This window comes from Vitis vinifera, chromosome 15 (genome assembly GCF_030704535.1).
Source record: "Vitis vinifera cultivar Pinot Noir 40024 chromosome 15, ASM3070453v1".
NCBI classification, from domain to species: Eukaryota; Viridiplantae; Streptophyta; class Magnoliopsida; order Vitales; family Vitaceae; genus Vitis; species Vitis vinifera.
Genome location: NC_081819.1, coordinates 911931 through 936927, shown reverse-complemented (window position 1 = coordinate 936927; position 24997 = coordinate 911931). Strand labels below are relative to the sequence as shown.

Sequence of the window (24997 nt, the reverse complement as noted above, 5' to 3'; positions counted from 1 at the left end):
GCAAGTTGCATCAGTGAGAGAATTAAAGTGAAATCTAATTGAAGGAGTCTCTGTACATCACCGGTTAGAGAATTGACTATAAGTTGAATCTCTAATGCGAGGAAATGAACCATCTGACCGGAGCTATGTCTTTTGCATGAGGAACCACCCCAATGAACCTAATTCTCCAAGGAATGCTTTTCTTCCTAAATTATTCCAAACTTCTGTTAAGTTAGTTAGTTTAAGTCTCAACCTTTACCAATCAAAGTTTGTGTTTTATTCCTTAAGCTAACCATGAAATGAAACAAGACCAATTCACTTGGAATTGGTATCCTTGATTGCTTGTTCATCATTCCCAGTGAACGATCCTAGAGCCACTATACTATAGTAGCTTTGTATTTGCTACCCTAGTGTATGGTGTTATAGGTATAAATTTTGTTGATCACTTCCTCAATCAAGGAGCACCAGCTGAACACAAACCAGCTGAGACACCAATTGGGCATGAATCACATAGTCTTCATCCTCCCATATTCCCCATAGGGAGAGTGCCAAGTTTGGGTTAGAACCATCAGGGGAAAGATCTTGGGTGTAAGAGACCTCAAGAGATTTTAAGTTTCTTCCTTACCACATAGATTTGATTTGGGTGTTAACTAAACTTTACGTTGAAATAATTATTTTGGAAAATCAAAATTGGATGCATAAAACATAATAGATATAAGTACTAAAGTAATGATAAAATAATGATCATATTCTTACCTTGATCCATGATATCGATAACACTTTTGAAGTGAGCATGAGTCACCTTGTGAATTGTTTTGGTCAAGGTCTTAAACTAACTACTCTTATATAGTGGATGGGTCACTTATGTGGTGTATGTTGTTATAAGTAAAACAAAAAAAAGACATAAGGATAAGAATATTGTGGCATGGGACTAACCTTAACCTCATATAAAAGATTTATATATCTCACTCTTCTCATCAAAGACTACATGGGAGTTGTACTTATTGTTCAAAACCATTATGTACAAATTAATGGGTAATGGTGGGTTACCATCTTGAATTCATTCATATAATTGCATAAGTTATACTTTTCCATTTTCCTCCATTACTCATAAACATTCTGTACAAATAAAATGTCATAATGGTGGGGTTACAAAAATTGTAACTCCATATTCATATGAATAAAATTTTCTAACTCCCCATTTATAATTTTAGCCTTCCATACGTAAGACTCTTGGATGCCTAATCAACTAATTCACCTACCTATCAATTGAAACTCTTAAATAATATTTACATAAATATAATTATCTATGACCACACATTATAGGGAAAAAAAAATGGAATAGCAATAGTGTGCAAGGGTTATGGGTGGTAGTGCGACATTAGTGGTAGGAGAAAAAGGAAAAAAATGGAAATGAGAGAAAAGAAAAGGAGGAGAAGAAAAAATGGGGGAGGAAATAAAAGGAAAGGAAAGAAAGGAATGAAAACATAGAAAAAGGGTGGGTTTGATAGTTAGTGGAGGTGCATGTGGCGAAGAGAAAAAGATGGAGATAGCAAAAAAGGGGAAAAAAATAAATAAAATAAGGGCTAAGATTGAAATAAAAAAATTAAGGAAAAAGTGATATTTGATTCACTAATATGAAAATATATGGTAAAAAGGATGCCAAATATTTTAAATTAGTATTATCTTCATTTATTTAAAAATAATTTGAAATATATGCACTTTTTACTAAGTCGTCCAATTATTTCCAAAAATGTCCTTTTACATGTCATGTCATTCAAATCAATTGACAACTAAGACTCCTCTATATAAATGTTTCCTTTGTTTTTTTAAATATTTTATTATTTTATTATTTTATTGTTTGAGATTTTTTTTTCTTTAGAAACAAACACCTCGTAGGATTCTTATTTTAATTTCCTAAAAGTTTAGGAAATATTGTGCAAAAAAAATCCTATTTAAATAGGATTAAAATTTTTTTATTTCCTAAAATTTTAAGAGGAAATATTGCCAAAAAAAATCCTATTTAATCATAATTATTAATTCAAAAAGTAATAAGGTTGTTTATTAAATAATAAATAATAAATTTAATACTATATAATTATTTTAATTATGATAAATTTATTTAATATAAAATAATTATTTATTTATTTATTTTTATATTATATATCAAAGTACAACCATATTTTAAAACATTTTATATCGGAAAAACTCTTACAATAAATTGTATTCCCTATTATATTAAACAATTATTAATGTTATATAATAAATATAAATTTATTATTAGTTTATTTATTATCAAGAATATGAATTTATTTTTAACTTATTAATACTATACTAAACTTTTTTTTTCAAATTCTTATTTTATAATGTTTCTAGAGAAAACAAAATTTCCCAAATAATAAAATATCTAAAAGAAGGAAAATATCTATATAGAGGAATCAATTGTCAATTAATTTAGATGATATGACAAATAAAGAGACATTTTTGGGATGATATGACAAGTAAAAGGGCATTTTTGAGAATAATTAAATGACTCATTAAAAAGTGCATGTATTTCAAATTATTTTTAAATAGATGAAGATAATACTAATTTAAAATATTTGAGGTTCTTTTTTCTATATATTTTCATATTAGTGAATCAAAATCCCACTTTTCTCAAAAATTAAATTAGTAAAAAATAAAATAAAATATTTAATATTTTAAAGTGTTTGTATTTAAAAAAAATAAAATTGTATGGTTATAACAACTCTATCTATATGTTTATTATGTAATAAAAAATATTAAATATCAAATTAAAAAATAATTAATTATGAAATTAAAATTAAAAAATATACATATACTTTAATCACAACCTTAGAAAAAAAATATTAAAATTATGTATGAAAGCATTGGCATTCATATTAACATCAAAAAAGGGGTACACTACAATTTGGATAAAGAGTTGAAAAACAATCATATGATAATATTCCAAAAATATATAAATTTCATAAGTAGACAAAAGAAGACAAAAATAATTGAATATTATTCATGAAATTAATACATCAATAAATGTTCTTACATATCTATACTACACATCGAATTTCAATTAGGCATAGTTAATTATGGTTAAAAGATTAAATTTCAATTTGTTTGTATTATTTTATATATTTTTTTCCAATATTCTCATACATTTTTTTAAAGCGTGTAGTTCATCCTCTTCCAATGAATTATTAATATATAATTTATCTCTTTTAGTTGTTTATTTTATATTTAATTACTATCTTGTGTTCTTTACACTATCACATGCTCTCTAATTTATAATTACTTTATTATTTCTATTTATTTTACGTTCCTTATTTCTCATACATTTTTTATAAGCTTGTCTTATTTATAAGGGGGAATTGTGTTTTGGGCCCAGCTGGGCCCAAAAATTAACAAATGGTCCATATATCTAACAAAATTAATAGGAAGGCTATGAGATATTAACTGACCAATATGCCCTTCATTAGTTCCAAGTCAGCTGGTTGTAAATTAAAGTGGTTAAACTTGAAATGCCATGTCATGCTGACTGAAAAATCTCAAATAAATGGTAAAAAGGGTCACCACTCTCCTACCCCTTTCTTTCCCTCCGTAAACACCATGGTCAAAGACGAAGCCAACTATGAATGTCCCCCAATCGTGCAGCCAAGGATTGTGAGCAACTCAGAAAAGCCTTTGCATGTATGTGATCATCATCATTCCCAAATCGAAATGAGGGTGGGTGTGATTAAATTTTCTGAGATTTTGATTTCATGTTGGTTCCTTTGATGATGTGGTGGATGTTTATTTACAAGATTTGAGGAAAGACGTCCGTTTTGATCTGGTGTTGGGGTGTTCTTGAAAATTTTTGAACTTAATAACAGCGTGTTTTAGGGTACAGGGTGGGGTATAAATGAGGCTTTGATCATATCCATCTTGCCTCATACGAATGAAGCACAAACTAAGTAAATGAAAGAATCTTCCAGTTAATCCTTCAGAAAAGATCTCCTAAAAATTGGCATTTCAACTGTTTGAAAATTCCTCACTTTATAATCTGGTTGTTGAGTTTATATTCTAGAGAATAAATGGGTATAATGCAGAAAGGGAGTTGTGGGGACTAGTTAGTGCACTTATGATGAATAGGAAACTAAATTGAGTTTCATTTTCGCCATTTTCATTGAGCCATGACATTGGGAAGTGGTTAATCGGCCCATATGCACTCGTTAAGGTGTACCTAGGTCAATTTCCTGCAACTGTACAAGACATTTCCACTAAGTGTACAAGGCCAATGTACTAAATGTACAAGGGTCTACAAGGGCGTGTATCTTAAGGGTTTCAAGTGATTTTGAAAAACTTACTCATTTACTTTTTCCAATCGTTGGGGACATTCCTCACACATATTGCTTGAATGGTGCCTCATTGCACACATTTTATGTGATGGCTACCATGTTAATTCATTCTATTAGCTCCCTTACTAGTGATGCATATGAAGCGAAACGAGGCTTAACTTTTTCATCCTTTTCCCTTATCTATGAGAGTGGAAGCATTGTTTTCCCACCCATATGCACTTGTTTGGTCGTCCCTATTATGGATTTGTCCAATTGTACAAGGCATTTACACTAAGTGTACAAGGCCAATGTGCTAACTGTACAAGGGTGTACAAGGCCACTTAACTTGAAGGATTTCAAACGATTTTCGCAAAATTCTTTGCTCATTTCTTTTTTCAAAGGGGGACATGCCTCGTACTCCCTCCTCATTTCCCTTCGTACATATTCATTGGAACGTGCTAGCACATGTATGATGAATGGGAACATAAATTGGGTTTCATTTTCCCCCTTTTCACTGACCCATGACATTGGCAACTGGCTATCCCGCCAATTTACACTCATTCAACTATAGTTATGTAGGCTTTCCCCAACTGTACAAGGCATTTACACTAAGTGTACAAGACCAATGCGCTAACTGTACAAGAATGTACAAGGCTACCTATCTTGAAGGATTTAAAACGATTTTTGAAAAATTCTTTGCTCATTTCTTTTTTCAAATCGGGACATGCCTCGTACTCCCCCCTCATTTCCCTTCGTACACATTCATTGGAATGTGCTAGCACACGTATGATGAATGGGAACCTAAATTGGGTTTCATTTTCCCCATTTTCACTAACCCATGACATCGGCGAGTGGCAATCCCGCCCATTTACACTCATTCAACTGTAGCTATGTCTGATTTCTCCAACTGTACAAGGCATTTACACTAAGTGTACAAGGGCAATGTGCTAACTGTACAAGGGTGTACAAAGTTACCTAACTTGAAGGATTTCAAACAATTTTCGCAAAATTCTTTGCTCATTTCTTTTTTCAAATGGGGACATGCCTCGAACTCCCCCCTCATTTCCCTTTGTACACATTCATTGGAATGTGCTAGCACACGTATGATGAATGGGAACCTAAATTGGGTTTCATTTTCCCCATTTTCACTGACCCATGACATCGACGAGTGGCTATCCCGCCCATTTACACTCATTCAACAGTAGCTATGTCGGATTTCTCCAACTGTACAAGGCATTTACACTAAGTGTACAAGGCCAATGTGCTAACTCTACAAGGGTGTACAAGGCTACCTAACTTGAAGGATTTCAAACGATTTTCGCAAAATTCTTTGCTCATTTCTTTTTTCACATGGGGACATGCCTCGTGCTCCCCCCTCATTTCCCTTCGTACACATTCATTGGAATGTGGTAGCACACGTATGATGAATGGGAACCTAAATTAGGTTTCATTTTCCCACCTTTCACTGACCCATGACATGGGCGAGTGGCTATCCCGCCCATTTACACTCATTCAATTGTAGTTATGTCGGATTTCTCCAACTATACAAGGCATTTACTCTAAGTGTACAAGGCCAATGAGCTAACTGTACAAGGGTGTACACGACTATCTAACTTGAACGATTTCAAACGATTTTCGAAAAATTCTTTGCTCATTTATTTTTTCAAATTGGGACATCCTCGTACCTCCTCCTCATTTCCCTTCGTACACATTCATTGGAATGTGCTAGCACACGTATGATGAATTTGAACCTAAATTGGGTTTCATTTTCCCCATTTTCACTGACCGATGACATCGGCGAGTGGCTATCCCGCCCATTTACACTCATTCAGTTGTAGCTATGTAGGATTTCTCCAACTGTACAAGGTATTTACACTAAGTGTACATAGCTAATGTGTTAACTGTACGAGGGTGTACAAGGCTACCTAACTTGAAGGAGTTCAAACGATTTTTGAAAAATTCTTTGCTCATTTATTTTTTTAAATGGGGACATGCCTCGTACTCCCTACTCATTTCCCTTCGTACACATTCATTGGAATGTGCTAGCACACGTATGATGAATGAGAACCTAAATTGGATTTCATTTTCCCTATTTTCACTAACCCATGACATCGGCGAGTGGCTATCCCGCCCATTTACACTCATTCAGTTGTAGCTATGTAGGATTTCTCCAACTGTACAAGGCATTTACACTAAGTGTACATAGCTAATGTGTTAACTGTACGAGGGTGTACAAGGCTACCTAACTTGAAGGATTTCAAACGATTTTTGAAAAATTCTTTGCTCATTTATTTTTTCAAATGGGGACATGCCTCGTACTCCCTACTCATTTCCCTTCGTACACATTCATTGGAATGTGCTAGCACACGTATGATGAATGAGAACCTAAATTGGATTTCATTTTCCCTATTTTCACTAACCCATGACATCGGCGAGTGGCTATCCCGCCCATTTACACTCATTCAGCTGTAGCTATGTCGGATTTCCCCAAATGTACAAGGCATTTACACTAAGTGTACAAGGCCAATGTGCTAACTGTACAAGGGTGTACAAGGCTACCTAACTTGAAGGATTTCAAACGATTTTCGCAAAATTCTTTGCTCATTTCTTTTTTCAAATGGTGACATGCCTCCTACTCCTCCCTCATTTCCCTTCGTACACATTCATTGGAATGTGCTAGCACACGTATATAGAATGGGAACCTAAATTGGGTTTCATTTTCCCACCTTTCACTCACCCATGACATGGGCGAGTGGCGATCCCGCCCATTTACACTCATTCAATTGTAGCTATGTCGGATTTCTCCAACTATACAAGGCATTTCAACTAAGTGTACAAGGCCAATGTGCTAACTGTACAAGGGTGTACACGACTATCTAACCTGAACGATTTGAAACCATTTTTGAAAAATTCTTTGCTCATTTATTTTTTCGAATGGGGACATGCTTCATACTCCCCCCTCATCTCCCTTCGTAGACATTCATTGGAATGTGCTAGCACACGTATGATGAATGGGAACTTAAATTGGGTTTCATTTTCCTCCTTTTCACTGACCCATGACATTGGCAAGTGGCTATCCCGCCCATTTACACTCATTCAGCTGTAGCTATGTTTGGTTTCTCCAACTGTACAAGGCATTTACACTAAGTGTACATGGCCAATGTGCTAACTGTACAAGGGTGCACAAGGCTACCTAACTTGAAGCATTTCAAACGATTTTCGCAAAATTCTTTGCTCATTTCTTTTTTCAAATGGGGACATGCCTCGTACTCCCCCCTCATTTCCCTTTGTACACATTCATTGGAATGTGCTAGCACACGTATGATGAATGGGAACCTAAATTGGGTTTCATTTTCCCCATTTTCACTGACCCATGACATCGGCGAGTGGCCATCCTGCCCATTTACACTCATTCAACAGTAGCTATGTTAGATTTCTCCAACTGTACAAGGTATTTACAGTAAGTGTACAAGGCCAATGTGCTAACTGTACAAGGGTGTACGAGGCTACTTAACTTGAAGGATTTCAAACGATTTTCGCAAAATTCTTTGCTCATTTCTTTTTTCACATGGGGACATGCCTCGTACTCCCCCGTCATTTCCCTTCATACACATTCATTGGAATGTGTTAGCACACGTATGATGAATGGGAACCTAAATTGGGTTTCATTTTCCCCATTTTCACTGACCCATGACATGGGCGAGTGGCTATCCCGCCCATTTACACTCATTCAACTGTAGCTATGTCGGATTTCTCCAACTATACAAGGCATCTACACTAAGTGTACAAGGCCAATGTGCTAACTGTACAAGGGTGTACAAGGCTACCAAACTTGAAGGATATCAAACGATTTTTGAAAAATTCTTTGCTCAATTCTTTTTTCAAATGGGGACATGCCTCGTACTCCCTCCTCATTTCCCTTCGTACACATTCATTGGAATGTGCTAGCACACGTATGATGAATGGGAACCTAAATTAGGTTTCATTTTCCCCATTTTCACTGACCCATGACATTGACGAGTGGCTATCCTACCCATTTACACTCATTCAGCTGTAGCTATGTCGAATTTCTCCAAATGTACAAGGCATTTACACTAAGTGTACAAGGCTAATGTGCTAACTGTACAAGAGTGTACAAGGCTACTTAACTTGAAGGATTTCAAAAGATTTTCGCAAAATTTTTTGCTCCTTTCTTTTTTCAAATGGGGACATGCCTCGTACTTCCCCCTCATTTCCCTTCGTACACATTTATTGGAATGTGCTAGCACACGTGTGATGAATTTGAACCTAAATTGGGTTTCATTTTCCCCATTTTCACTGACCCATGACATCGGCGAGTGGCTATCCCGCCCATTTACACTCATTCAGTTGTAGCTATGTAGGATTTCTCCAACTGTACAAGGCATTTACACTAAGTGTACATAGCTAATGTGTTAACTGTACGAGGGTGTACAAGGCTACCTAACTTGAAGGATTTCAAACGATTTTTGAAAAATTCTTTGCTCATTTATTTTTTCAAATGGGGACATGCCTCGTACTCCCTACTCATTTCCCTTCGTACACATTCATTGGAATGTGCTAGCACACGTATGATGAATGAGAACCTAAATTGGATTTCATTTTCCCTATTTTCACTAACCCATGACATCGGCGAGTGGCTATCCCGCCCATTTACACTCATTCAGCTATAGCTATGTCGGATTTCCCCAAATGTACAAGGCATTTACACTGAGTGTACAAGGCCAATGTGCTAACTGTACAAGGGTGTACAAGGCTACCTAACTTGAAGGATTTCAAACGATTTTCGCAAAATTCTTTGCTCATTTCTTTTTTCAAATGGTGACATGCCTCCTACTCCTCCCTCATTTCCCTTCGTACACATTCATTGGAATGTGCTAGCACACGTATATAGAATGGGAACCTAAATTGGGTTTCATTTTCCCACCTTTCACTCACCCATGACATGGGCGAGTGGCGATCCCGCCCATTTACACTCATTCAACTGTAGCTATGTCGGATTTCTCCAACTAATTTAAACTAAGTGTACAAGGCCAATGTGCTAACTGTACAAGGGTGTACACGACTATCTAACCTGAACGATTTGAAACGACTTTTGAAAAATTCTTTGCTCATTTATTTTTTCGAATGGGGACATGCGTCATACTCCCCCCTCATCTCCCTTCGTAGACATTCATTGGAATGTGCTAGCACACGTATGATGAATGGGAACTTAAATTGGGTTTCATTTTCCTCCTTTTCACTGACCCATGACATTGGCAAGTGGCTATCCCGCCCATTTACACTCATTCAGCTGTAGCTATGTTTGGTTTCTCCAACTGTACAAGGCATTTACACTAAGTGTACAAGGCCAATGTGCTAACTGTACAAGGGTGCACAAGGCTACCTAACTTGAAGCATTTCAAACGATTTTCGCAAAATTCTTTGCTCATTTCTTTTTTCAAATGGGGACATGCCTCGTACTCCCCCCTCATTTCCCTTTGTACACATTCATTGGAATGTGCTAGCACACGTATGATGAATGGGAACCTAAATTGGGTTTCATTTTCCCCATTTTCAGTGACCCATGACATCGGCGAGTGGCCATCCTGCCCATTTACACTCATTCAACAGTAGCTATGTTAGATTTCTCCAACTGTACAAGGTATTTACAGTAAGTGTACAAGGCCAATGTGCTAACTGTACAAGGGTGTACGAGGCTACTTAACTTGAAGGATTTCAAACGATTTTCGCAAAATTCTTTGCTCATTTCTTTTTTCACATGGGGACATGCCTCGTACTCCCCCGTCATTTCCCTTCATACACATTCATTGGAATGTGTTAGCACACGTATGATGAATGGGAACCTAAATTGGGTTTCATTTTCCCCATTTTCACTGACCCATGACATGGGCGAGTGGCTATCCCGCCTATTTACACTCATTCAACTGTAGCTATGTCGGATTTCTCCAACTATACAAGGCATCTACACTAAGTGTACAAGGCCAATGTGCTAACTGTACAAGGGTGTACAAGGCTACCAAACCTGAAGGATATCAAACGATTTTTGAAAAATTCTTTGCTCAATTCTTTTTTCAAATGGGGACATGCCTCGTACTCCCTCCTCATTTCCCTTCGTACACATTCATTGGAATGTGCTAGCACACGTATGATGAATGGGAACCTAAATTAGGTTTCATTTTCCCCATTTTCACTGACCCATGACATCGACGAGTGGCTATCCTACCCATTTACACTCATTCAGCTGTAGCTATGTCGAATTTCTCCAAATGTACAAGGCATTTACACTAAGTGTACAAGGCTAATGTGCTAACTGTACAAGAGTGTACAAGGCTACTTAACTTGAAGGATTTCAAAAGATTGTCGCAAAATTTTTTGCTCCTTTCTTTTTTCAAATGGGGACATGCCTCGTACTTCCCCCTCATTTCCCTTCGTACACATTTATTGGAATGTGCTAGCACACGTGTGATGAATTTGAACCTAAATTGGGTTTCATTTTCCCCATTTTCACTGACCCATGACATCGGCGAGTGGCTATCCGACCCATTTACACTCATTCAGTTGTAGCTATGTAGGATTTCTCCAACTGTACAAGGAATTTACACTAAGTGTACATAGCTAATGTGTTAACTGTACGAGGGTGTACAAGGCTACCTAACTTGAAGGATTTCAAACGATTTTCGCATAATTCTTTGCTCATTTGTTTTTTCAAATGGGGACATGCCTCATACTCCCCCCTCATTTCCGTTCGTACACATTCATTGGAATTTGCTAGCACATGTATGATGAATGGGAACCTAAATTGGGTTTCATTTTTGCCCCTTTTACTGACCTATGACATGGGCGAGTGGCTATCCCGCCCATTTACACTCATTCAACTGTAGCTATGTCAGATTTCTCCAACTGTAGAAGGCATTTACACTATGTGTACAAGGCCAATATGCTTATTGTACAAGGGTGTACAAGGCTAGCTAACTTGAAGGATTTCAAACGATTTTCGCAAAATTCTTTGCTCATTTCTTTTTTCAAATGGGGACATGCCTCGTACTCCCCCCCTCATTTCCCTTCATACACATTTATTGGAATGTGCTAGCACATGTATGATGAATGGGAACCTAAATTGGGTTTCATTTTCCCCCTTTTCATTGATCCATGACATCGACGAGTGGCTATCCCGCCCATTTACACTCATTCAGCTGTAGCTATGTAGGATTTCTCCAACTGTACAAGACATTTATAGTAAGTGTACAAGGCCAATGTGGTAATTGTACAAGGTGTACAAGGCTACCTAACTTGAAGGATTTGAAATGATTTTCGCAAAATTCTTTGCTCATTTCTTTGTTCAATATTCTTTCAAACCTCCCTTCTTCCTATTTTCATCCTCCTTACTTTCGATGTCACATAATGTTGCCTACCATGACAAACTAATTTCAAGTGACGTAGTATCTTTTAAATGCCTTGATTTATATAAGTATTGTATGTGGGCATAAAAAAGGGGAAGAAAACATCCAAGTTGTGACATGATATCATATTAATTTATTATGAGTCATTAATTCCTACTGTTTCAAGGCACCTTGGAGGATGCGAGACTGACTTGACGCTCTTTGTTTTGTTCGCTTTTAGATTGAATTTTTGGTTCGCACAACCGAGAAGTTTGATGAGTTGATGGTTGCTACAGCTGAGTAAAGCGAATGTGGAGACTACAAGGAACGAAACTGAATTAACATGTTATGATCATACTTGTGTTAGGAGTTTTGAATTAAATATAAACAACAACAAAATATCAATTGATATACATAATTCATAATGTTTTTTGAATTATTACCATTACTTAAGTCTTGACATAATGGACATGTTGATCTATTAGTTACTGTATTTATAATCTTGAAATTTTATCTGAATGCATTATATAACCATACTATAACTGGATATAATTTGAAGGACCCCTTCCATATACGATTGCATAATTGAAGTAACCTGTAGCCTTTCTGTGAGGGCAGTGATAACTTTCGAATGGTGCCTTGTATTATCCCCTTCACCGGCCCTGTGTGAGGCCCTTCGGACATGGATCCAAGGCAAATCACATTGAAAACTTAAAAAACAATTTCATTTCAACAACCAATTACTAGTTCATAATTTAACCCCATATAATGCAAAACCACAGTCATACAATGTTGACTCTCCAAGATGCAAGCAACTGTGTGAGAGATAATGAGTGGGCCACCTCGACCGGTCCACGACCGGTAATCGACCAGGAAATTGTAACCGGTCGACCGGTTACCTCTATGGATGACCGGTAGCACACACCCTCGCCTGTAACAGCCGATCAGATGGATCGGTTGAAAGATGAAGGTTTTACTTTAACTTCATACAAAATTTTTTAGCACCCACATAATTTTTTTCACATACTTATTGTTTTGATTTTGGAAACAAATAGTTATTGTTTAGCACCCACATTTTTTTTCCCCATACTTATTGTTTTGATTTTGGAAACAAATAGTTAAAAAAATTGCCCTTGGGCCCCTTAATATGAGAATCATTAATAATAATAATAATAATAATAATAATAATAATAATAATAACAACTTCTATTGACTATGCCTTCATTGAACCCATAAATGAATTCATTGATTTTGCAACCAAACACCGATCACCCACTTCTCTGGAGAATTCATTGAACCATAAATAAACTCGAAGGCTGATTAACCTAACAAACAACTCACCTTCTAGGACTCTCCCACTTTCAGCTAAAACTAGCACAACTCCCATTTAAAACGGGAATCAAAGAAAAACCAAGACCCATATAGATTAGTAACCTCTATCTCTGCAACCCATAAATTCCAATGTGGTAATTTTGGGACCTCACTTTTAATGCCCTTTTTTAGGACTTTTTTCTCATCTTGAGTTGCATAGCTTTGTTAGTTTCTGTTGTGTTTTTTTCATTCCTTTGTGTTGTACTGTTTATGTTGTCATATCCTTCTTTGAAGGATAATTGTTATAGTTCAGCCTCTTTTTTGGTACTGTTACATTAGTTTTCTATACAATAAGTAGTCTGTTTCTATTTCTTTTTTTTAAATTCCATTAGACCAACTTCCTCACAACACAAAGCTTCACCTCTAATCTTAGCCATTCACACTACTTACAAACTCACATGACCGCTTAAGAGAAAAATACTTCATTGGAAAACTGTTTTTGCTTGTTCAGGTATCTGATGACCTAATGACCCATGATGTAATTTTTCACAAAATTAGGATCCCTCATAACATGTGTTAAGTTGAAAGAAGCAAACCAATGAGTCCAGTTCACTTAAATAGCAATACTCTACTTGAAAATACTAGGAACCAAATAGTTGTCTCTTAAACTGTAATAAAACAAAACAAAACAAAACAAATTCATATAGAATAAGGACTACAAATCCAAGCTAACTGTTAGTCCAGCTTAAGCAACTTGGTCCTTCCCATCCTGTTGGATTCTTCTGCATCATGTTTGTAGTAATAATGAAGGAGGGATACAGATTCATATTAAACACTTGAGCAAGCAAGTTTATCTGTGATCATAAAGATGGCTCTGCTAGAGAGGGCAAATTTGTTGGTCTTGGTTTGGTTTTCTAAGCAACCTACACAAGTTTATGAAAAAAATTTCAGTAATAACCTTGACTACCTTAATTACAGAGGTATTAAAGCTCACCAGAAGACCAGCCCAAAACCAGCAGCATCATATAAAAAATTTTCCAGTATTTTTTATAATGAGTACCATCACACGATAATCCATTTATCACGCGTTAATCAAAGGCTATATAATACTAATCAAAAGTAAACATATAATTCACATAAGATAAAAGAAATCATATATATATATATAGTCAGCTGAAATATAGAGGAAACATAGACATATATAGACATAAACATAGACATATATATATAGTCAAGTGAAATATAGAGTAAACATAGACAACAGAAACAAAGATGGCAATGATTTGCATCTACGTATGCTAATCCTAAATAGCTCTCACTGCTATCACGGCTTAGGAGGTGGTGGTGGTGGAAACACTGATCAGATGTAAGCCATCATGTCCTCATGATGACTGTCCTAGCGATCAAGCCTCTGGAGGATATGCGCAAAGGTAGCATGCTACTGATCAATACGATCCTCAATACTCTGCAATCTCTGTTGCATACACTGGAATTGCTCGGTGAAGCCTGTCTGATAATGATCCATGCGATCCTCCATAGAGTAGAATCGCATATCCTTGACAACTGCAAGCTCCTCAATCTGAGCGCCCAGTGAGCTGATCTGAGCACCTAAATCCATCCAAGCCTGACTAGGCCCGTATGGAGCTTGATGAGGTGATGTATGCGCATGAGGTGGATCAGTGAATGATGGGTGCGAAGATGTTCCCGCTGTGTGCATTGCCTCAGAAGTCATCCCCCCTAATATAGTCGCCCCCAACTAGCAACCCTCGGACTGCTGTGCATGGATATCAAACTCAGTCTGTGTATGCTCATATCTCTCTGAGGGGCAATCCCACCCTCCATCTCCCCAATCTCTGCCTCCTCTTCAACGGCAGGCTGTGGTACTGGTCGCTCCACTTTCCTAATCCACAATCCATCGGGGCCCTTCTCAAACTTCATATGGGCCAATGATTGCTCATCATATGTGTCATAACTACTTGGGGCCTCAAAGTCCTGCTCCCTGCTCAAATCAACCCCCGCATCCTTGAATACGCGTGTCAGAAAACGACCATAGGGGAGAAAGCGTGTGGAGCTCTCACAACATGCAAGCATGTGCATCATCATCACATATCCAACATCAATCCATCTCCCCATCATAATCGAATCAATGAGAAATGCCTCCAGATATGATAGCTCATCTCGGTGGTCGCCTCGTGGCATGATAGTTTGGGTGCAAACATGTGAGTGAAGTACTATGCTATTGCCAACAGATCATATGAATTACAAGATTATAACTGCAATGCTTACAAAGTGTGAAACGAGTATATCTCATTCAAGGCAAATGGAAAGACATTTTTTAGTAGGTGGAACCACAAATGCTTGATAATATAGATACACTGATGGAATTAAATAACAACTTCAAAGAAACCACATTCAAATTGCACTTTTAATTAAGTAGGTTAAGCAAAGCAACTATAAATCATGAAAATAACAAGATAGTGCATCGTGCCTATAACCGGCCCAATACATAGGAATGAAAACAACAATACCGTACCATTTACCCTACAATAGAATGTATGGGCTGATACAAAGTATGAGAATCGTACAAGCACAAACATTTTTTATGTCATGGTAACAGATTATTACATTTAGAGCGGTTGTGACCTATGTCATGGTAAACTGTGACTCAATGCACCTTTGGCGGGGTCTTCCTGGAGGACGTTTGACATGAGGGGGTTGGAGAGCAGAAAAGAAGTTGCCGGCGCAATCTTGCAAACTCCCATCCTCACAAACTTTCGGCATATTGTGTGTTGGTAATGGTTGAAACTAACCAGAGTAAATCAAATGTTGGGTGGAGACATTAAAACATGGGTCAATATAGTCATACACGTCATGTCTGAGTGTGCGGATGACAGCACATACGTGTGAACATGGCAAGCCGGACATTTGCCATGTCATGCAAGTACACGTACTTTGATTGATATCGACAACCAAATAAACCTCCCCGGTAAACACCTTAAACGTCCCCCCCAAATATGGCAACACACTAATCGGACCAGACCTCATGATATTTGACATTAGCTTCTCTTCAGTTTTCGGTCCAACCACGCTCTTTCACTTTTCTGTACCACGCATATGGGTGTACAACATGGCTACAAGCTTATCCATGTGCATTAATAATAACGTATAAATTGTTTGGTGATGCTCATCTCTTAACCACGCATTGAAGGACTCTGCAATGTTACTTGTCATTTTATCCCATCGTTTTTTTAGAAACTTTGACATTGCCCAATGTTCTGGATTTTTTTCCACAACCCATTTATCGACGTTGTCATTGAAGCGCACAAGTTTTTCAAATGACTCGTTGTAGTCTATCTCCAACCTAGCATATGCAATGCTGTCTAGAAGTAACAAAGCATCTTCTTTCCCTTTCTTTCCTCTAATGTTTTGCTTATTCAAGAAGCTAGAAAAGTTTTCCTTAACATGTCGATAACAATATGCATGATTTCCTATCCCGAACAACTCGGGAACACTACACAAGATTCCTTGATGTCTATCAGATATAATAACAACTTCTTTACCATCTAAGACCCCCTTTAATTTCTCCAAAAACCAATACCAATCCTCATAATTTTCTGAACTGACCACACCAAGGGTAAGAGGGAACATTCCATCATCTGCATCATATGCAATGGCAGACAAAAGAGCTCCCTTGTATGGTCCACTTAGATGGCAAGAATCAATAGCCAATACTGGTCGACACCCCTTGATGAACCCTTGAATTGAAAATGCATGGGCAATGAACAATTGCATGAAGTGACCTTCATCGAAAGTGTACTCCGCAATTGTGCCGGGGTTGATTTCCCTTAGCCTATGGCATAACCAAGGGACAAACGTGTAGGACTCACGTGGAGCTCCATATATGCGCTCTTTTGCCTTCTCTTTAAGGTGCCATGCTTGGTTATATGTCAATTGAACTCCATGATCACATTCAAAATCCTTACAAATTTGATGGGGAAGATAGTCTGGTGTGGTTCTAAACACATCTTCAACAACAACCGCGCCTCTCTTTGAAGAAACCTTGACCTTAGATGAACACTCATCCTGAGCTATATGATTATGATTCACTTGGTAAGTATGAACTCGCAAGATGACATTTCCCTCGACAGCGTGAGCTGTTATCTTCCAAGGACAACCCTCAGCCGAACACTTTGCAGACATATGCGTAGGAGAATTTTTCTTGTACTTGTATTCAAACCTTCCACCTAATGACATCTGGTAAATTGCGTTGCGAAACTCCTCTGCATTTTTAAATGTATGTCCCGACCCTAATATTGCCTCATGAAAATGAATCGATTCCAAAGGGGTGTACTCACTATCTGCACAACGCGACACAAAACCTCTTGATAGCATCATAGTATTAGGAATTACATCACATGATGCATTAGAGGAAGGAAACGGCGCAGGTGGACCCCTGCATTTACATACATTAACATAATTAAACTACGTGATGCGTAAAAGTGATATTCACAATATTTTAAATAGACATTCATGTTAACGTCCATTACCCAATTGCCAATTCTGTATTCGGTATATTTGCTTCAATGCCTTCCACACAGGGTAAGTCTATTAGGTATACATTTGCAAAGTCATCACTGTGGGAAACCACCTTATCCAAGTCATCCTCATCTTCTAAATCTTGGATGACTCTGGGGTTGAACTTGAGGGTGTAGTGCATCTTCATCGCATCAAACGAGATGTCGAATTTCTCTAAGATTTTTTTGGTGAATTCTTCAAATGGCATTCCTTTATATATGTGAATACCTTTGCTTCTTCCACCCACGTATTCCCATTGCCCATCATTTTTTTGGACAAGTTTGCCTCCCACAAAAATGTAACAATATATCATATTAGTTGCGTCCATCAACCTATACAAACATACCAGAAATTTCATATTATAAAACAATCAATTATGCATAGTATAGAAAATGGGGTTGATCTTCTCTCCCATGTCGCCTTTGCCTTTGAAGTTGACATTATTATTAGTCGCCATGTCAAGTATATAATATATCATTTATACATATACTTTTCCTTTTGTTGCTTCACTTATTATTATTTTTTTTCACAAATTGGTTGACTCTTTCTCTATTTTTGCATACTGCTATCACCCTCTGGATCCCAATGGGAACATAACAGTTACTTTTGACACTCATAAATGTACATATGATGGCTATGTGGTTAGTGTTTTGAATCAATTCAACTAATTTGTTTCTTTATTTACCACTTATATTCATGTTAGCTACAGATTTCATGAAGTTGGAAATGATAATCTATCTACACATACTAAGTAGCCCACAATACCTCATACTATAGGGTCACCATAACTTGGGTTTATCGAAGAAAGTTAACATACGAACTATCGTACTTAACTAGACTGCCACACGATGAAGTCACTATAATGCTGAAAGATTTGATTTCAACCAACAGAGGAAAAATATGTTTGTACTAATGCAAGGGGAAAAAAATAGAAAAAATATAACCAGTAAATATAACCAATACGGAGGGCACTGCCGGTGGGGATGGATCAGGGCACAATATATGGCAAACTGAAATGGCGAGATAAATTAGGGCAATGTATTTGGGCCCAAAACACAATTCCCCCTATTTATAATTGTTTTAAACTATTAGTGTTTTGCTGCTCTTGCAATTACAAGTCTTATGACAACTGTAGTGCTGGAAAATATTCCAAAATAGTCTTTTATTTATTTTTTGTCCACTCACTTTAGAATTTGGATATTCTCTGTGTTGTTGAAGTTTAGACTATTAAATTACATCCATAATACGCAAAAAAAGAATTCAACTCTTATGCGGTCAATTCTCATGTACTCATTTTTACGAAAACAAACTTCTAAATTAGATGAAAAGCAAGATTTTGTTTCTCATCTTTGAGATGAGAAATCTAATGCAATAGTAGTTTGTTTTTATTGCAATTGAAATAGTGCCTATAAAATGCGACCAATACAAATTTCTATTTGAAATATATATATATATATTTAAGTTTTTTAAAATTTTAGCTAATAATTTTGTTTATTTTTTACTAAATTATTTTCTCATATTTTTTTATTAATAATATTAAAAAATATATAACATTAACTTTATCATCTAACTATCCACCTGCCTTACACATGGCCAAACCTAGTGTTTCCTTTTTTCTTTTTCTTTTTTTTATAAATAAAATAAAAAAGAATGCATTTTCAAGTACCCTATAAGAGATATTTTAAATTATATATATATATATATATATATATATATATTTTAAAGATTGCATTCTCAACTCCTAACAAAGTCAGAGGTGTAAAAAGGATGGGTGTGATCGATCCTAGAGAGAAAAATTAGCCAAACTGATATTATGGGTTGACATTTGAAGAAAGTCAAGTCAAATTTGAAATATTCCACAATATAATCAAGAGAGTTATCTTGAAACATTGTACAAGAACAAACTTAATATTCATTCACTTATCATATTCTTTAATGGTCATACAAATCCTACTTAATAGAACTAAAATAAACCCAAATGGCCAACAAGAGAAACATAAATCATAGGCTAAAAACCAAATAATAATAAAAAATATTTGGAGCTATCTTCTACCCTATTCTTGTTTTTAAAAATTAGCTCTTTGTTTCTTACAACCATAGTTTTAAAAGGCATGCTTTAAGTGCACCTAGGTTCAAAGCGCAACCACTCCTTAGTAATAACACCTTGCTTGCCAAGCTGTGCACCTAATTGAAGAGGCGTGCCTCGTTAACTTTACTATTCATTTTTTAAACACTTTTATTCTTGAAATTTCTAATTGTAAATTGAATTCCATATAATTTTATTACTTTTTTATTAAATGCTTATTTTAAGGCTATGTTTGGTTCCCGGAAAATGTGAGAGAAAGAAAATTGGGAGGAAAAATAGAAGGAAAGAAAAAGTTAAGAAAATGATTATAACTTTTTTCACTTGTTTGGTTATCTATGGAATTCAAGGGAAAAAAAAGGAATTCATTTTCTTTTGTTTGGTTAACCACGAAAAGTAGTAAAGGAAAAATTGAAGGAAAATAAAATCAACAATTTGTTTTAGATGGTTATCAATTTATTGAATAATAAATTTTTTTCAGGAAAACAAAAATTGAACTCTTGGAGTAGATTGGTAGAAAGATATCAATCTCATTCAACCCTCCCTCGCTCTAACTGTATTCAGTGATACACACCACTATCTGTATTGTTCATTCTCCATCTATAGTTAGACTATTTGGATTAATAAAATTGAGAAAAAAAATATTAACAAATTTTCATGCCTAGCATGTTAAAAACATGTTGCAGAAACTAGTTACATTTAGCCACTGAAATTTCCATTGCAGCCCACATAGGTTGAAATTTAAACCATCACATTTCAGTCACAAACTTCCATGAATTTACCTTTTTTGCAACTTCAAGTTTTCAGTGCTACAAATTGGAAAAATGTTTTTATTACCAAATTTTCAATTTCACGAAACAAAACAATAGACTAGAAAAATGGTTAGAAATTTGTAATTATTTACTGTGATCTTTATGCCATCAACCAAAAAAGGGTACAAAAATCAAAGGAGATTCTCAAAATCAACAAAAGGTTTCTTTAAGAAAGTAACAGAAACATAAATTTGAAAATAATATATAATAATTCTCTTTTATTTTGAATACATTCATCTATAAATATATTTTTGAGTTCTATGTATTATTACTTGATATCATAAAAATTATATATATCTATATCTATATATCTATATATATATATATATAACTAAGGTAATCCTGCACTAGAAAGGATGTTATAATAAACTGCTCAATGTTTTGAATGAACTAAGATGATATGGAGGCTACGTGCACTACCCTCTGAATAACCACTCATTTATCTATAATGAAACATGCAGAATTCATACATATATCCTATGATCAATGTAGAGATACATGAGCAAAAAGGACTAGATAAAAATGTAAAAATGGGTATCAAAACTAAGGTAAAAGTAGTTGCAGATTTGATTATCCTTAAGTTGGTTTACACAACTTCTAACAGCAGCCAACCACTAAAATTAGCCAACTATACAGAGTGCCACTCCACAACCCCATGATGCTATTTATACAAAACATATCACCTTAAGCACCTGAGGCAATCAAACTGAACTTTGTGCTTTGTTCGGTGGCTACAAAAACGTAGATAATAAGAGAAATCAATGAAAGAAGAAGTCCAGAATTTGAAATTTAATTTGTAAATTATCGAAAACTCAAGAAACAACAAGCTGGTCTAAACAAAAAAAAAGCATAATTTCCTCAATTTTTGAGCTAACCAAACAAAGGAATAATTGAATAACATGCTGAAAAGATAGATGAATAAAAAAAAGTTTCCATAACAAATGAATAAAAAGAAGTCTCCATAACAAACAAATAAAAAGAAGCCCTTATAGCAAATGAATAAAAGAAGTCTTCATAAGTCTAAAAATATAATAGATCAATTTCTAATAGCCAACTATCATCCATGAGTTTTGATATCAAAACTTCACGTATAGCCCCAAAACAAAAGTAAAAGTAAAAATAAAAATAAGCAAATGTTTCATCTCTGATCCCATGTTGTGATGATCCTAATGGGTTTGTGCCATCCAAATTTTGTTCCTAGGCCCAACGAAGTTGTCTTTCTTTTGCTCCTACAGCAAGACTTCCTGTTGCTCAATCTTTTCCAAAAAGAATGGACAACTTATCATAATTTCTAATAGGTTTGTATCTGAGCTGAGATGCTCCTGGGTGTGCCTTTTAACATCAGAAAAAACAAATATTAACAAAACTTGAGTTCAATTGTGATAATGTCTATTAGAAATTTATAGCTCTACATTACATGTAAAAATTTTATTTCTAATAACTCAAAAATAATAATTAACTCAACTTAGTGTAAGTAGTCCATACTTCCATGGTAGCTTCATCACCTTGAGTTGATTCATTGAAACCAAATCCACTACCATTTTGTAAAACTTTTTGAGCAGTATAAAAGTTTTTTTTTAATAATACATAATACATCTGAAATGTCTAGTTTAAAGCATGATAACAAAATGAAACTCTTTCTAAGTTCATTATTCAGTCTGAAATTTTCATGATTACTTAAGAATACTTGGTCCTCCACTTGGTTTTGGGATGAATGAAGGAGAGTAGAGTATTAAGAAGAAGATGATGAATGAATGACAAAGAAGTGAACTTACCTGAAATTGTTCAACTGCCAAAGGGTTACTCTGATTTTTATCAGGATGAACTTGCTTTGCCTACACAAATAATAGAAAAGTAAATTAGGTAAAAAGAAATGGAAAACCCATGCACTATTTTAGTTCAAATAAATCTCTATTTTAGTTCAAATGCAACAAATGGGATCACCATTGAGGTTCCTTTGATACACTATTTTAGTTCAAATGCATATTGAATTTGTGTATCAAGTGGCACAATCATAACTTGTCATCCTTCCTCCAACTAATGAACATAAATCTAAATGACAAAGTAGTATTTGAATACTGCTTGGTGTGGGAGACATCAATTGGTGAATCATTTCTTAAAGCTTGAATGTCAAAGTTCAAATGCATTAAGATGCTAGATTTATCGTATTCAAACTTTGACACATTGCCAAATTCTATCAGTAATCTAAAGCATCTTAGGCTTCTCAACCTCAGTTGGAATGAGAGGATAAAGAAACTTCCAAATTCAATATGCAAGTCGTTTCATCTGCAAAGGTTGTCGCTTTTCAAATGTGAGGGATTTGAGAATCTGCCCAAGGAGTTTGAGAACCTCATCAGTTTGAGGAATTTATGCATCACCATGAAATAGAGGGCTTTGACAGGGATAGGACGCCTAGAATCTCTTCGTATTTTAAGGATTTACGAATGTGAAAATCTAGAATTTCTACTTCAAGGGACGCAAAGCCTCACTGCCCTTCAGTCATTGGCTATTGGTGGTTGTAAGAGTTTGGAGACTTTGGCACCTAGCATGAAACAATTACCCTTGTTAGAGCATCTCATGATTTTCAATTGCAAAAGGCTCAATTCACTGGATGGAAATGGGGAAGACCACATTCCAAGGCTCAGGAATCTACGAGTTTTGACGCTAAAAAAATTACCAAAGTTGGAGGCATTGCCAGTGTGCAGCCTCACATCCCTTGATAGACTTGTAATTAGAGAATGCCTTCAATTGACTGAAAGATGCAAGAAAACAACAGGGGAGGATTGGCATAAAATCTCTCATGTCTCAGAGATATATATTGATGGTGTCAAAACACTAAAAAATTAAGCAAGGTATAAAAATCTCTCATAAAAACCTTTCTAGATCCTGGTAAGTCGAACCTGTTTTCTTTCTTAATTAGTGTGTCACATTGCAGGGTGATGTTTCAAGCTACCCTTGCTAAAGTTGATCACCATCTGTTTAAGAGGGGATGATGGTAGTATGGTAGTAGCCACGACACAAGTAAACCCAAAAACAACAACCATCCTCTCTTCTCTCACTAAACAAATCACAATCCCCACTTCCCATTTGAAAACACAACCCCAATTACAGCATATCCCACCTTCAAGCCCCCCACAAACCAAAAGACAGGACAGGTTTATCCCTAGATACCAGAAAGGCTTGACAATAGAAGACAATTGAAATTGACAGAGTATAACATATCTAAGCATTTATCAAAAGCTTTAGACAATAAAACAGTAGTGCAAAAACAGTTTTCACAATCAAGAGAATAACTTGCCTTTATTTTAGTAAAATAACAATAATACAGATGAATGACAACTTCTAGTCAAGTTTCTCATTTAGTGTCATGTGATTAATTTCACATTTGAAGATATATGGAAGAGTCCCATCTCAGCCCACTACCAAATTTATTGACTATTTTTAGTTCGTTTTATTATTTAATCTACTGGGTTTGTAACACAACATGCATCTTAATTTTGTTTTTATGGTAACATTTCTAATCAGGAGAGTAGAAATTGATACTTTTAACAATCCAATGTTAAACAGTCCAAAAATTGATGCCACCAACAATGATACAAAACAATAACCAAGCACTCAGAGGCCACAACAACATACATATATGCAATACACAATTGCAGACCCATTCCCCCAACCAAATTATGAAAAAACCATCGACTAGTAAACAATAGCAGAACATCAAGGGTAAAAATCAGACCAAATCCAGAAAGCAAGAAGCCAGGAAAGTTTAGAAAAATTATGGCGAAATTTAAGAAACGGAAAAGGTGAAAGCAACCTAGAAACTCAAACAGAGAACCCAAGAGAGAAAAATTACCTTGGGTTCCGGGTTTTCATAGGATGAGGTGGATTGGAGTTCAATTCGCACTTGATCTGAAGACATGGATTCGAATACATTCATTGGATTTGAAGAATTCATTTCATCCATGGGAACTCAAGTGCTTGAAAAGGGTAGGTTTTTGGCACTGGAAGGTGGTCAGAGTGATAGTGGTGGCCGTTGAAAGGGTTGACGAAGGTGAGAAGCCATAGCCACCGATGAAGAGGAAGTTAGAGGTGAAGCCTTAGTGAACAAGAGCCCGATAAAATCCACCCCCCCCCCCCCCCCTTTTTCCCTTCTTTTTTTCTCTTATTTTCCTCATTATTTTTTAAGGAAAATAATAGGGAAAAATGTTACAATATTTTCCTTTATATTTTTTTTCCATCATATTTTCCATGTCATCCAAACTAATGAAAACCATTTTCCTCTGCATTTTTTTTCCTTTCCTTAGCATTTTTTGGGAACCAAACATAGCCTAAATGTTTGGAATTTTAATTATTTTATTGATTGGATTAGATTTTGAATCATATTTTATAGAATTAATGTGCATCTCAGGTTATATTTCACTTCACTCGGACGTGTGTCTTTTGTTGTGCCTTACGTCTAAGCTGTAGGAGATTTTTGCGCCTTAACTACACCTTGCGCCTTTTAAAACCATG

At 35.7% G+C, this 24997-nt stretch overlaps 1 protein-coding gene across 1 annotated transcript; it reads right to left on the bottom strand.

The window, feature by feature from the left end:
• Nucleotides 1-16108: 16108 nt before the first annotated feature.
• On the bottom strand, nucleotides 16109-17738 carry LOC104881749 (uncharacterized). Its single transcript, XM_010662927.1, has 2 exons — nucleotides 17563-17738; nucleotides 16109-17468 (listed from the first exon to the last, which is right to left on the bottom strand). The coding sequence occupies exons 1-2, from the start codon at nucleotides 17736-17738 to the stop codon at nucleotides 16109-16111; spliced, it is 1536 nt and encodes a 511-aa protein (XP_010661229.1).
• Between the last annotated feature and the right edge of the window lie 7259 nt (nucleotides 17739-24997).

Coding starts and splice junctions, on each gene's coding strand:
- LOC104881749 (XM_010662927.1), bottom strand. CDS start 17,738: ATGAAGATGCACTACACCCTCAAGTTCAACCCCAGAGTCATCCAAGAT. Junction 17,469..17,562: donor AATACAGAATTGGCAATTGG/GTAATGGACGTT, acceptor ATGTAAATGCAG/GGGTCCACCTGCGCCGTTTC.